Source organism: Taudactylus pleione, unplaced genomic scaffold (genome assembly GCF_031769625.1).
Source record: "Taudactylus pleione unplaced genomic scaffold, aTauple2 ptg000398l, whole genome shotgun sequence".
Classification (NCBI taxonomy): domain Eukaryota; kingdom Metazoa; phylum Chordata; class Amphibia; order Anura; family Myobatrachidae; genus Taudactylus; species Taudactylus pleione.
The window spans coordinates 6,399,074-6,413,962 of record NW_028284800.1 but is presented as its reverse complement, the minus strand read 5'-3'; the positions used below and the strand labels follow the sequence as shown (position 1 = coordinate 6,413,962).

General features: G+C 44.3%; 1 protein-coding gene across 1 annotated transcript in view; it reads left to right on the top strand.

The window, feature by feature from the left end:
• The window catches only part of XYLB (xylulokinase), a 246,332-nt gene that overhangs the window by 199,049 nt on the left and 32,394 nt on the right, over positions 1–14,889 (top strand). Inside the window, exon 17 of the mRNA XM_088446410.1 lies at positions 5,759–5,846. Coding sequence (XP_088302536.1) covers positions 5,759–5,846 — 88 coding nt within the window. The remainder of the gene's footprint in view (positions 1–5,758; positions 5,847–14,889) is intronic.

Here is a 14,889-nt window from a genome sequence, read left to right as displayed (position 1 = left end):
AAGAAGGATACTGTAATTTGGAATCCAAGAAATTAGGTGGCATAAAATAGTTGGTACAACAGTGTCCTGCCTCTGTTAATAAAATATCCCTGTTTACATTTAACTATTTTGTTTCCCTAAATATACATTTATATTTCAATATATATATTTCATTTTGCACACACTGAGGCGCAAAAATGTCATTATACAGATCATTTTGATTCACATGAGATGCATTGAACTTTTGAAGGGCGTAAAATGAAGGACACACATGAGAGTTAATGGTAAAAAGGTTTTACTAAGTCTCAGGCACTGTATTTGGATAGTTGGTTTCCCAACTGTCAGGGAACACATAACAGATCCATAAGATGTTACATTTATCCTTTCTCACATTGTCATTTGTCCTTTGTAGCACTTATAGCATGAGGTAAGGGACACGCTCCCTGCTCGCACCAGAGGGGATTAACAATATGTTTCATACATGATTTACACACTCCCTCGTGCCCATTGTGATAATTATACTGTATGTCACCCATCCTGCTCACTATTCATGACTGAATAAATAATACCAATATATCATACCTATCAAAGTCAGAGAATGGAGGTCCTTTACAAAAGGGCAACAAATGTTGACACACAGAGCAAATTAAGTTTTGTCACATTGTTTGCCTATGTGTGCGCAAACATGACTTATATTAGGGAAAGGATTTGCAGGTCAAGGTGGCTGTGTATCCTGTGGTTGCAAATGACAGCACCTTCGGATGGGAGGATTTGGACAGTCGGTGACAAACCACATATCAAGAACCTCTCACAGTCCTGTCATTTCCATCTCAAAAATATTTCCAGGATCAGACCCTTTCTCACCAAGGATGCTACCAAGACCCTAATACACTCACTGGTCATCCAGATTGGATTACTGTAACCTCCTCCTATCTGGCCTCCCCAACTCTCTTCTCTCCAGTCTGTCCTCAATGCTGCCGCTCGACTCATCTTTGTATACAAACGCTCTACATCTGCCTCCTCTCTCCTACAAGCCCTCCACTGGCTCCCCTTCCCCTTCAGAACCCAATTCAAGGTTCTCACACTCGCTTACAGTCCTCACACACTCCTCTCCCATTTACATCTCTGACCTCATCTCCCTTCACTCTCCTGTCCACCCTCTTTGTTCAACAAATGCACGCCAGCTCTCATCCTAACTTGCTTTGATATGCTTACATTATGCACCACTTACAAATTCCAGTTCTCATCCTAACTTGCTGCTACATGCTCCCTCCTCCCTGTCTTCCCCATCTGATTCATGCCTGTCTATCTGCCCCTCCACTTAAGAATGTAAGCTCTTGCGTGCAGGGCCCTCTACCCTCTTGTGTTTATCCTTACTTTATTTTCATCTACTTCTTACTCACCACTAGGGCACCTAACACTTGGTTGCTTATGCTCTGTTGCTTATTTAGGTGTTATGGCCACCAATGTATCAATGTATTTTATCCATACCCTTGTCCTGCATTGTATTGTACTGTAAGTCACTTTTTTGGTTATGTACTTTGTAAGGAGCTGCGGAACACTTGTGACGCCATATAAATAAACGATAATAATAATAATGCGGCAAACCACCCCTGGGTACCTTGTTCTATGCAACAAGGTTTCATTTTGTAGAACTATATTATTTAGAGGAGATACAATGGGTATCATTTCCAAAGTGCAGAATGGGTGTGGCTCTGCACTAAATCTCCTGTGGTGATGAGGTGCGTCTCAGTTTGCATATGTGCACTTGGGGCTTGATTCAGAGAAGTATATAAAGCCAATATTTATGCACATAGCTAATGTTTTTAGATCTGCGCATGCACAGAAGCCGTACTGCGCATGTGCTGATCTGGGGCTGCGATGTCGCTCGCAGTGCCCCAAAAGCCACAGCATGACTGACGTTTGGGGGGTGGCGACGGGCAGCGTTGCAGTAAAAGAGAGCCCCTTTTTCTCGACATGCTGAAGCCAGTGGCTGTGTCATTGGACAATGGCTCCGGCAGTGTGAGTTCACCGGACATCCTGAGTAACCTGAGGCAGCAACTGTGCAGAAGCGTCCGTCTGTCAATCAGGACCTTAGTTTTCTGTCAATGCACATGGGTCTGCAGTGCAAGATAGGGCTCCGAGCAAAATTGTGAGAATTCGGGTTCGGAGCAGGCTGTGAAGGGTGCGAGATGCGGTGCCGTTGCCGGAGTTTTAACATTACGGCAACCCGCACCCCTCATGGCTAATTGGATTGAGCCCTATAAGTGGGTGGATGAGATCAACGATGTTTGCAACATCGGCGATCTGAGTAAACTGAAGCTGAAAAATGGCCACCTCCTGCCCAGATTTAGGCCAGTAAATCTGCATCATAAGACACAGACACTGGCTTTGGCATGCCCAGAAAACACAGGCAGCACTGCCCCACCCCCAAACTTGCACTGCCATTGGAGATGTATACAAACCATGCGTGCATCTCTGAATTACCCCCCAAGATAATATCAACAAAAAGATGACTTTATTCTGAAAACGTAAGCGAAAGAGATGGATGCATACTGTGGCGGAGCTCGACCACACATGGGGAAAATGGCAGCTGCAGCACTGAAAGGATTAACTCCATGCTGCTGCGCCGCCATATTTAAAGGGGACTGATGGGTGCTAGGTGCCATCTCTTGAAATGTATTATCGGTGCTAGGCACCGAGTGTTTAAAGAAATGTATTTGTAAATGCATGATCTGCCGTGCCCCGGACCCTGTCCGGTGACCATGGCAATGGTGTTTTAACCCCCGGTGCGCTGCATCGGAGGACTAGGTGTAAGGAGCCGCTGACTGCTCCACGCTAGGGACCGGGAGTCTGGCTCCCGGGTGGCAGGGTGACGTTGCAGCCCAGACACTTTGCCCAGACTGCAGGGCAGAGTATCTGCACACTGGGGGTCGGGAGCATTGGCTCTCGGTATCCCAGTGCGGAGAAGGAGGGCCAGGCACAGCACAGACCAGGCCAACTCTGGCAGTACAGGGCTATGTGGGGGAGACAACTGGGGCCTAGGAGCTTTGTTCCTGGCATCCAGCAACCGGGCTGAGTGGCACACACAGATGATCCGTGCAAGCCGGTTCACAGTGCGGCGATGCAGGGCTAGGAGGAGCAGAGCACTGGGGATTGGGAGCTTAGCACCTGGCGCCCTAGCACTCCGAGGGTTACTGCCGGTCACTCTGTGTCATCTGCTTACCGCAAACAGGCAGCGGAGAGTACAATGGGCCACTGCAGCCGGCTATGAGTCCCAGGGCTGCGGGGGCTGTGTGCATGCACGCCGGGGGGCAGAAAGGGTATGTTTCCTGAACCCCCAGCGCTGAGAGAAGGCTGAGTCAAGCGGCTGCAGTGATTCGGGCTGTTACCCATCATGCATACCCTCCGGCATAACCCCTCCCACCAGGTACACAATGCTCTGCTCCTGCACTTACCACTTAATTTATGATTGTCGTCACCTGTGTTGAACTCACTAATTGAAGAGAAGAGACTTTTTAACACAGGTGATGGCAATCATAAATCAAGTAGGAAGTCCAGGAGCAGATAATTTTGTACCTAGTGGAAGGGGTCATGTTGTAGGGTTTTCTGATGTGCTGCATTATGAAAGAGCCCCCAGCAGACCCACTCTGCAGTGTGAACGCTGGGGACAGGGAGCCTAGCTACCAGCACCCAAGCTCTGGAATAGTTAGAGCCCAGCGCACAGCACAGTGTACAAATGGTTAAATGTTATGTGTATATATTAAGTGTATATTTAAAATGTGTTTTAAAATGTATGTGCAGCACTGAGCCAGGAAAGCAGTCCTGAGCCATAGGCAAACGCTGGGGGGGTTTCCGTCTGCCTGGAAACCCCCCTCCCTAGCACACACTATGACCACAATAGAAATAGTAATATAACAGAATGTTACTAGTGCTGCATGTTCTTCACAGTATCACAAATGAAATGATTAGCACCACCTGTGGATCTTTCAAAATGTGTCAGCCAGTAATAAATATACCTGTGCACCAACAAGGAGATGCGGAGAACATGCACTGTTAGAGGTGCACTGCTATAGACCATCAATAGGGTTAATTATTAATACTGTATAATAATACACTATCCAGTACATAAGGAGACCGATATGTACATATATGTCCAGGGCAGTGCTAGGTTTTTCTGCTGCTTCCTCAGACTCCCGGACTTGCTACCATGCCCTGGAATGATGCCCACATCTGAAATAAAAAAATTCTGCTCAGACAGGATGGACCTACTGCCGCATCTAATGGCTTAATGTGATCGCTGGTCCTGTATATGCTGGAATTATGCAACACAATATACTTTGTATGTAACATATTAAAGCTGGATAAGTGCTAATTATGCCCTCTTCATGGACTGGCCACACTCGCTCTAAAATCAAGCATTTGGAAACCCCCCTCTAGAAATCCTGAGTTTGCCACTGCTGAGCTGCAGTGGTCTATTAAAGTTTGTTGCAGGGCACAGGCTCAGAGTGTCTATTTTTAAAGGGTGTAAAATCTATATTATATGTATGTATTTTAAATGTATATTTTAAAATGTAAAATGCACTTACCTTTGTTTCACTGGAAGTCCCCAGGGATCCAGGGCTCTGCATGGATTTCTGGATCCCCCAGCCCCTTCCAGGTAAAAGGACTGCCCTCCCATGCAACCTCATGCCTGAAAGTGGTATGAGAAGGTGCATCGGGAGCTGACCAATGCAGCCAGCTAATTATTTTCAGAGTACTCCCAAGAGCTTCCCCTCCGTTGCCAGGAAACCCTGCCTGGGGAGTTTGGTTACCCGTCTCTGGAGCTCGGATTTAGGCTAGAGGTGGCAGGCTTGGTCTCTTAGCAGATTTCTGGAAGTATGTTTTGGAGGGAAGATTTTTCATCCCAGTTGGAGTAACATAAAAGAAGGCCAGTGAGCCTGGTATGTGTGTTTCTTTTTGAACTTCAAGAAGGATTGTACTGCTGTGAACATCTGTATGCTGTACCCTCTAAGCCAAGGGGAAGAGTCTTTTTGGAGACTATTTGTGAAATAAACATCTGGCCTTTACAACGACTGCATCTGAATCCTGCGACAACAGAATTGCGCCACACGTTATTCCGTTCTCTGGCTGTTTTGAATTGAACCCAGTGTCTCCAAGCTCAAGCCCTCTGCCAGCTACAATGCAGAGCCTGGTGCATTGCGAGGGATCAGTGGGTGTCAGCTGACACCAATCAGGAGGTGTGGCCGCAGCTTGTCTACGCATTCACAGAAGTGGCATTTCCAGGTACCAACGTAGGAGCCTGGGAGAAGCGGTTCCAGGTGCCGGTGGTAGGAGCCTGGGTGGAAATAAGCGGTTCCAGGTGCCGGTGGTAGGAGACTGGGTGGAAAAAAACGGTTCCAGGTGCTGGTGGTAGGAGCATGGGTGGAAATGAGCGGTTCCAATCTCCAATTGTAGGAGTTTGGTGGTGGCAGCATGTTACCCGTCTACGGCGTATTGGACGGAGTCAGTAACAGGCTTATATCCCAAGATCCAGTGGGATCAAAAGTAATCTGTGGACGCTTGGCGAGAAGAGAGGTCATCCAGTCACACATACAGTATAATATGAAAATTGTCAATGGAAGAATGTAAGGTTATTTGGAGTCTGCAAATTTAGACATAGCCTACATAATTATATAAGATGAGAGAGAGAAAGAGAGCACATTTTTGCTATTTGTTGCAGAGGTGTTATTTTCTGATGAACACTGATTTTGTTTTCTAATTTATATTACACGTATAGGTTTTGTCAGATATTTTCAATGCTCCAGTGCACACTCTTGCCACCGCTAACTCGGCCTGTCTAGGATGTGCATATCAAGCAGCTCATGGTAAGAGGACTCATTAAAAATTACTGTGTATTTTAGTGCTGTCTAATCCTCCTGCAATACACAAACCTCTTGTTAAGCTTGTCACACTGGCAGTCTTTTGTGCAATGCCATATTTGTTTTCCTCGTGTAAATATCTGCAAGTGACAAAATCACAAAATGAGCAGCATTGAAAAACAAAAAGAGGCAGCATTCAGGGAAATAATAATTAATTGCTGTTAACTGAGAATTGAACATTGTAATGCAAGCTTATTGTAAGAATAGATTGTCATTTATAGAATACTAGCATGGAATAAATACAGTGTCATTCTAGCTGTACAACGATTTAATTAAATAAAGTTTGGCACCACTAAGATAAGAGGGTGCAGTGGACCTATCATTTGGGTCAGAGGTTCTGATTTATTACAGTAACTAAATTCCTAAGAAACAGAGAGTAGCAGAAATGTTGCAGTGCACTGGGCCTTAGATAGCATTAGTGATTTTTTTCTATACAGTTTTTTAAAAAGCTATTTTTTTTTTTAAATCGCTGCTTTCATTCAGGACAGGCTTTGGTGGGTCATGAGATTAGCTACTGCCACTGCGCTCTACGTTAGAACTGGTGTTGAGCAGGGGCTGCACAAACACTGATTGGTATGATTCATTTAATTCAGTTAATTGGTTATCGTAAAAAAGTGTGACTCCTAGCTACCCCTCTTCCGCGGCAATTGGGCGGTAGCCTATGAATAGACTCTGGTTAGCAAAAAATGACTTATTACAATAGGTTCACTTTAAGCTTAATATTTCAGAAACTGTGACCTTTGACTTTTAGGGGTCTATTTACTAAGCAGTGTTAGAAGACAGAGTGAAAAGTGATATGGTGACAGCCAATCAGCTCCTAACTGCCATCTCACAGGCTGTGTTTGAAAAATGACAGTTGGGAGCTGATTGGCTGGTACCTTATCACTTTTCACTCTGTCTCCTAACACTGCTTAGTAAATACACCCTTTGCTCTATTACAAAGTTATGAGCAGTGACCCTTTAGCTGGGGCCCTGTGGGCATAAGAATTTCCCATTAAATTACATTGGCTACATTGAAATGGAACATCCAGCCAGGTTCATTTTCTCATTTTCTGAAGGTGAGTCTTCCATGATCATGCTATGATAATCTTCTGTAAATTGGATCAATTTCTTTGTATGCACAGTGTTAAATTAAATACTGAAGGAAACATCAGTAAAACCTATACAATGAGGAATTTAACAGTTTTCTGACCTAAATGTTACCTTACCCGCAATGAAACAGGCCACAATGGTCAATGTGAAGAAATGAGAGTAATGTGGCCTCATTCTCATTAAGCGTCTGTGGTTATGTAGGGCTTAATGCTTGCTGACATATTTATCCTGTCTGTTCTACAACTGCAGCAATAATCTCTGGCCCTATATTAATGAGGGGGATATGTTGACCGCATTCTCAATCTTGGAAACTCTCACAAATAATCTCGAGACACCGTTGGGAGATGCTGTGCGAGACCGGTGCTCCCTATTACATGATGCCAACTGTTCACCACTAGTAGAAGACAGAGCCATAGCTAGACATTTTGGTGCCCTGTGCGAGAAAGTTCATTGGTGCCCCAACCTCCCCCCCCCATATAACAAGAACCACTTGCAAAATCACAAGTAAAGGGGATAAGCCACTTGGCACATTTATTAAAACAAAGTCCAGATACCTCATACTCATATATATATACACACTACACACACATATATACATACATTTATATGTATAGGTATTATATACTGTTTATATAGTTATTTGTTTTATTAATAAATTCAGCATGAGCAGCACAGGAGTTGTAAAAGATGGGGTCTGGGGCATGTTGCCACTACTTTTAATACTGCCAGCCAGTCAGACCTTACCTGTCTGGCAGGTCCTCGGTCCTGTGTCATCCCAGTCCTGTGTGCTGTGTCCACCGCGCCGCCGCCACTCCTTGCCAGCTAACCCCCACCACACAGCAGCCAGCCCAGCAGCTCCTCATCGACCTCTGTGAGCCTCGGGAGGGGAGACGTCATGATGTCATCATGTCTCCATCTCTCCTGCCCATGCTGCCCTAATAGGTTGCCGGAGTCGGCACGTCAGAAGGAAGCGGGGAGGCTGCGTCTGTCTGCCCTCCCTCCTCTGTGCTGGGTGCCACGGACACACAGCAGCGGCTGCCCGGCACTAGATAAAAGAACAACAGGGATTGCAATATACTATTATGAGATAGTGGGCGGTCGGTGTTCCACCCTCAGTAATGTTGCGCTCTGTGTGGAGGCACCGACCGCACCACCCTAGCTACGGCCCTGGCAGAAGATTGTGCCAGTGCCTAACAAGTGTGTGAATGTGTAGAGCTCTAAGGGGCCCATGTATTAATTTTCGTGGCACTGCTGCGATTATTAAGTGTCCGTATTGCAGGGGATATTTTAATGTTTGCTATGTACAAAGGGGAACTTGCAGGGACAGCAGTTGTAGTAACAGATGTCCCTGCGAGTGATATTCCAGGCAGGGGTGTATCTTGGGGTCCGCGCACCCCTGGCAATCTAAGGGACTGGCGCCCCCCTCCAATGACTGCTTCTACTTAAAAAAAATAAAATAAAACACACTAGGGGTAGTTTAATTCAGACACCTGTAGAAATAGGGAGAATATTTTTTTTTATTTCTCTTTTTAATATATATATCTTTTACAGAACTTACTCTATTGCAAACCACTATTTATTAATGCCAAAAAACACAAGAAAAGCTTGAAAACATAGTGTCAAAAACAAACATGCATTATGGGTAAAATAATCGACATATATTCAAATTGGACTGTCTACACTGCAATGTGCTTTTTAACTCTGCCATATAATTCACAGGTAAAACATCCCACATGGGTCCATTGCAATCTCACACACATTAATAGAAACAGTCAATATTAGGATCATGTCTTAATACTAACACCAGAGTATCCACAACCTATAAAGATCATGGTCAATTCCCCATACTGAGAAAAAGATAACCTTATTAGTACTTACACTGGGGGTAGTTCAACTTAAACGCCTGTAGAAATAGGGAGACAATATATATATATATATATATATATATATATACTTTTTTTTTAATATATATATATTTTTATACTTTTTCAGTTATAACACTTACTACATGCAAGCACTGTTTATTAATTTCTATATGTCAACAACACAGGTAAAGAGGGCATCAATAACAAACAAGGTGCATTGTGGGCAAGATAATTTGCATATATGCAAATTGCCTTACGAATAGAGCATTGTGGTTGGCACGTTGTTGCACTCTTTCCCTGCAAGGTTGACATATGGGACTTAGTGAGTGGTGATTGGTATGTAGTGGGTATTGTGGGAGAAGAGATATATTAGGGAAAAAAAATAAAAAATTAGTCTCTCTAATTTTAAATGTTTCTGATATAAAGGGACATATAAGAAGCCTGATACACATTAACAATCAATGGTGGACACTGATAAGAGCAGAGGAGACAGAAGGAGAACAGGGCTCATATACTAATGACAGCTTTAAGTACTGTGCTGGAACCACGTGGTGTGCAGCGTGTGTGAGAGCTGAAGCCGCGGATTACATTTACTCCTCACTGCAACCCTCCACATAGACTGCAATGGTGACAATCCAGGCAGCAGCGAGGTAGGAGTAACATACAATCACTCCATAGAGTGGAGGATTGTAAAAGGCTGATAAAGGAAAGCCAAAACTTGGAGAAAGCTGTAAAAGGTACTAATAAGCCAGATAACTTGTGTGAGATCGAATGTGGATTTCTACAATTAAAACACATGTTGGAACTGCATGATTAACCCTATTAACTCTACTAACAAAATTGGAAAACTTGGGAAGTTGCTTTACTAACAATATATTACTAATAATAACCGCTTGTTTCGAGAGAACAAATTATTAACAGCTGTGGGATGTGCTGTATTGTGCAATAAATTTTCGCTTGTCTGCTCATGCGTATAATTCGCAGTGCACGTGCGCAAGCCAGTCTTTGCGATCTGATTTTGGTTGCTCGTAAGCCACTATCAGGTCGCTACTTTGAGTTACAGATAGTGCTGTTTGTGGGTGGTAACAGGGAAAGGTGCTTGTAAACGGGGGAGTGGTGTTGCAGGCGTGTCAGGCCGCCAAAATGCTGTTTAAAGGGCGTGCATAATTAGCAAAGTAGCGTCATTGCACACGTCACCTGCATGTATTTCAGCCAGCACTGATCGCAGTGCTTGTGGCGGGGAAAGGCAACCTCAAGGGCTGCGAGCAGCTCCAATGACTCTCGATGTTACCGATTAATCCCACATTTCCCGGAGATGATGTATGTTGGGAGTGGCAAGGGGGAGTCTTTATACACTTGCGAGCACACTTTGCCGTAGCTCGCTAAGGCATAGAGTGCGTCCTTATGCGGCGCAGTGAAAGCGCTTAATTTAAATATCCGGCCCCTTTTTGCTAGCGAGCGGTCGCATCTTGCGATCAGGTCTGAATGAGCTCCTTTGTGAATCCAAAATAGAGCTTTTTGGTTTAAATGAGAAGCAGTGGTGGAAGTCCCAGAGGCAGTGGAGTCACTGACCTCTGAGTGCCAGCTGTGAGGGGGGCACCAGGAGCACACAGATAAATACATCTATAACCGCTGCTAGTGATTATAGATAGATCTATTCGTGGGGTCCATCCGTAGAGCTGCTGTCTCCTCTTCATGTAGCGGTGGCAGTGCAATAAGTTTTTTCTAGTTTATTACGAGTTGCAATAAACAAAAAAACTTTATTGAACCAACCGCCGGCAGTGCCTCCAGACATGCATTGCAGCAGTCAGAGGAGCCGTGGCATGTGGAGAAGAAAGAAAATGCAGCCAGAAGATAAATTGAGCCGAAGAGACAGTGGGGGCTGGTTGGAGACACAATGGGGGCTGGCTGGAGACAGAGCGAAAGGGGCTGGCAGGTGAAACAATGGGTGCTGGCTGGATAGACAATTGGTACTGGCTGGAGACACAATGGAGGCTGGCTGGAGAAACAGAGAGAGGGGGGCTGGCAGAAGAGACAGAGAGGGTGCTGTCAGTGGGTGCTGGCTGGAGATACAGAGAGGGGGCTATCAGTGGGGGTGGCTGGAGAGACAGATAGGGGGCCTGGCAATAGGGGCTGACCGGAGATACAGAGGGGGGATGGCTGGATAGACACTATGGGTGCTGGCTGGAGAGACAGAGGGGGGCTAGCTGGATAGAGACTACTGGTGCTGGGTGGAGAGACAGTGGGGCCTAGCTAGAGAGACAGAGAGGGGTGCTGGCATGTGAGACAGTACAGGCTGGCTGGAGAGACAGAGAAAGGGGGACTGGCAGGTGAGACAGCAGGGGCTGGCTGAAGAGACCGAGGGGAGCTGACTGGAGAGATACTGGGGGATGGCTGGAGCTATAAGTGCAACCTTTTTTTTCCCCTCTGGGCGCCTGGCATGAACTTACACCACTGATGAGAAGAGTTATGTATGGAGAAAGGAGATAACTGCATTCCAGCATAAAAACCTCATATCATCTGTGAAACATGGTGGTGGTGGTGGTATCATGTGTTGGGCCTGTTTTGCTGAATCTGGCCCAAGATAACATGCCATCATTGATGGGACAATTAATTCTGAATTATACCAGAATATTTTAAAGGAAAATGTCAGGACATCTGTCCACGAGCTGCATCTCAAGAGAACATGGGTCATGCAGCAAGCCAACGACCCAAAGCACACAAATCATTCAAAAAAAGAATGGTTAAAGAAGAATACATTTAAAGTTTTGGAATGGCCAAGTCAAAGTCCTGACCTTAATCCAATTGAAATGTTGTGGAAGGGCCTGAAGTGAGCAGTTCATTGGAGGAAACCAACCAACATAACAGAATTGAAGCGGTTTTGCACAGAGCAATGGGGTAAAATTACTCCTAGCCGATGTTGAGGACTAATCAACAATTACCGGAAACGTTTAGAAGCAGTTATTGTTGCACAAGGGGGTCATGCCAGATGCTGAAAGCAAAGGCTCACATACTTTTGACACTCACAGATATGTAATATTGGATTATTTTTTTTCAATAAAAAAATGAGCATGCCTAATTTGTTTGTCTCATTTGTTTGATTTTTCTCTTTATCTACTTTAAGGACTAGAAAATCTGAGGTTTTAGGCCAAATTTCAGCAGTAATATAGAATATTCTGAAGGGATCACAAACTTTCAAGCACCACTGTAGGGGTCAGATCGTAGTCCCCACTGAAAATAATTCGGACTGCGACCTGCATTGCTAGTTAGCACTTTTCCAGATATTTCTGTGAAATCTCCTGCATTAATTAGTACATAGCTACATTACATAAAATTATACAGAAACTGCAGTTTCTATATAATTTTATGAAAAAAATCTTGATATTTTATCCCATAAAGCTGCTAGATAATACCTTTCCAGTCTTTTCATTATCAAAAACAGGGGACAGCAAGTACATGCAAAGTAGATCTGAATTTACCATAATTTACATCTGCCAATGGGAAGAGTTGGGAGGGTACTTGGTAAGGGTGTAATACTGTAGGTGGGACAGAATTATTTAAATGAGAAAAATAGACACATTTAATGTATATTCCCTGCTTTGTGGTAGCCTTTTCCTACCCACAAACTTGAATTCAATCCCACCCCTGAGGTCATAGAAATCAGGTCTTGTACTTATGCTTAGTTTATACTGTTTTGCAATTTTTTTTTTACAAGGGTGTTTCCAAGGACAATATAGTTGATGGGGCTTATCTAATAGGGTGCGAGCTGGCGCCGCTGCAGGAACTCATGCGAGTGTTCCTGTGTGTTTAAAACGTCAATCATTTTAGCTTGGTTTTGCCTTTAAAATAATTGCCGCTTTAAAAATACGGCAACACTCGCATGAATTCCCGCAGTCGGTGCTAGCTCGCATCCTGTTACATAAGCCTTGGTGTGTTGGTAGAGTTTCTTCATTTGTAAATTGACCCATATTGTTTTTGTCTTCCATTCCGAAATAAATGGAATATTTGTAGTGCCATATAAACGTGTTATGTTAAAATCATTTGTATATTAGGTTATTCTTCTAATTGATTTATCAGCTAGGATTTTTAGTGCATTCATTTCCTGAACTTTCCATGCCTTGTTTGCTTTGTCTTTCAAATTCTAGATTTAATAATGTGCTTTGTGAAATACTAATAAACTGATATTATGAATACAAGATCAGAATGTGTAGAACAATGTCAGTATTCAATCATGTTCAAAAGAACAACGTGATTTATTGTCCTTGAAGCTATAAGGTGACCTTGACTTCCTTTTACCAATATTTGCTTCTCCTCATTAATCAATCTTCTCTTCAACAATATTTAAAAAGTGATCAAACAAGATTAACTGTTTCAGAGTTATGTGGCATTTAGAAACACTAAGGGCTTTATTTACTAACATTCATTTTATTAAAGTAAAGTGAAAAGGGGTGTTATCACACCCTTTTCACATTATTTTAGTTTCACATAAATTTACTAAAGGGCAATTGGAGTAGAAGTTGTAAAATTGTACTCCAAACCCTAATTATCACATATTTTTTTTAGTAATCAGATCGCATTTCCCATAATTTAAATAGGAAATGTGATCTGCCCAAATTTACTAAAAATAAAATGTGAAAAAAAAACTGGGGGAAGCCCTGTAATAATAATGCCACCTGGAGATGGTGTTATCTAGGGTTTCCCCCGGTTCCCTCACTCCCTGCTCTGCTCTAACAGGCAGAACAGAGCTGGGCCCAAGTGATCAGCTGTGTGGTCTAAAAAGACCACACAGCTGATCACTGCAAAACCAAAAAATAGTTAAAAAGAAAATCTTTTACCTGATCCAGGGACTGGTGACCAGGATGCTCGCAAGCGGGTCGATGTTACCCCACTGCGCATGCGCACGACGGAGGGAGCTCCGCCGGGCGCATGCGCGAGACCCGGCTAGCGACGGGGTAGCCGTCGCTCCGGGTCTCGCACCAATGGGGGCGTGCTGTTGATGTTGATTGACAGCATGCCCCCTTTGGTGGGCATGCCGGGGGCGTGGCTTCCAGACGGAGGCGTTCCCATGGGAACGCCTACCGTCTGAAGCCGGCCCCACTGACATCAGTAGTGATGTCAGTAGGAGTGATTTTGGCTCTGATAGAGCCAAAATCACTCCAGGGCTTGCGGCAGCGAGACCCTACCGCAGGGTCTCCGTCGCAAGCCTGATGGTCGTGATGGTCTTGACCATCGCGACCATCATCATGGACTCTCGCATAAGCTGTGGGTGGTCACCCACAGCTATGCGATCGTCCAGGAGGACGCTCCATTTTCATGTAGGAGGGCCCTGATTCAGAGCGAGCGCTCTGGTCAGAGCGTCCGGCTCTGAATCTGGCCCAGAGCTTTATCGCAAGCTCTGTCCCTGCAAGGGATTTTTGATAAATCCCTGTCATATTTTAATTTGTCATATTGCGAATTTAGTCTAAAACAGGGGCAGAACTATGGGAGACAATGGAGGTGCCTGCCGCCGGGCTCCAGCTCTAAAGGGGCACCTTCTCCATTGTCCACAACATATTCACTGGCTGATGTGCATCGATGGTACCGATGTTTACGCAAAAGAGCGCCATTAGACGGATATGAAAAATCAGCAGTGGGCGTCTTTATGCTGATTGAGCTCTGGCAGCCATTAGCATATTTTCGTAGCTGCATTCTGTGTGAAATTGCAGCTGCGATCGCATTAGCATCCGCTGCTGAATCAGGTCCATAGCACATCTATGAAACATTGCGACACAGCAGTGGCAACAGGATGGAAGTTTCATAAACTATAAGACTGCATAGAAAGAATGTTTTCATTAATCAACAACTACATGAGTCAAAGGCCCGAAGGCAGTACAGAGAAAAGGAGGTGGAGTATGTAGTGGAACTTGGAAGGCAGATAAAGCATTGATTGATTGATTGATTAAGTATATTAAATTTGAGATGTAGCCTTGCGAGAGCTGTTTTGCAGCAACTGACATGAGAAAAGGCTATAAACTAATACAATGTTAATAGTA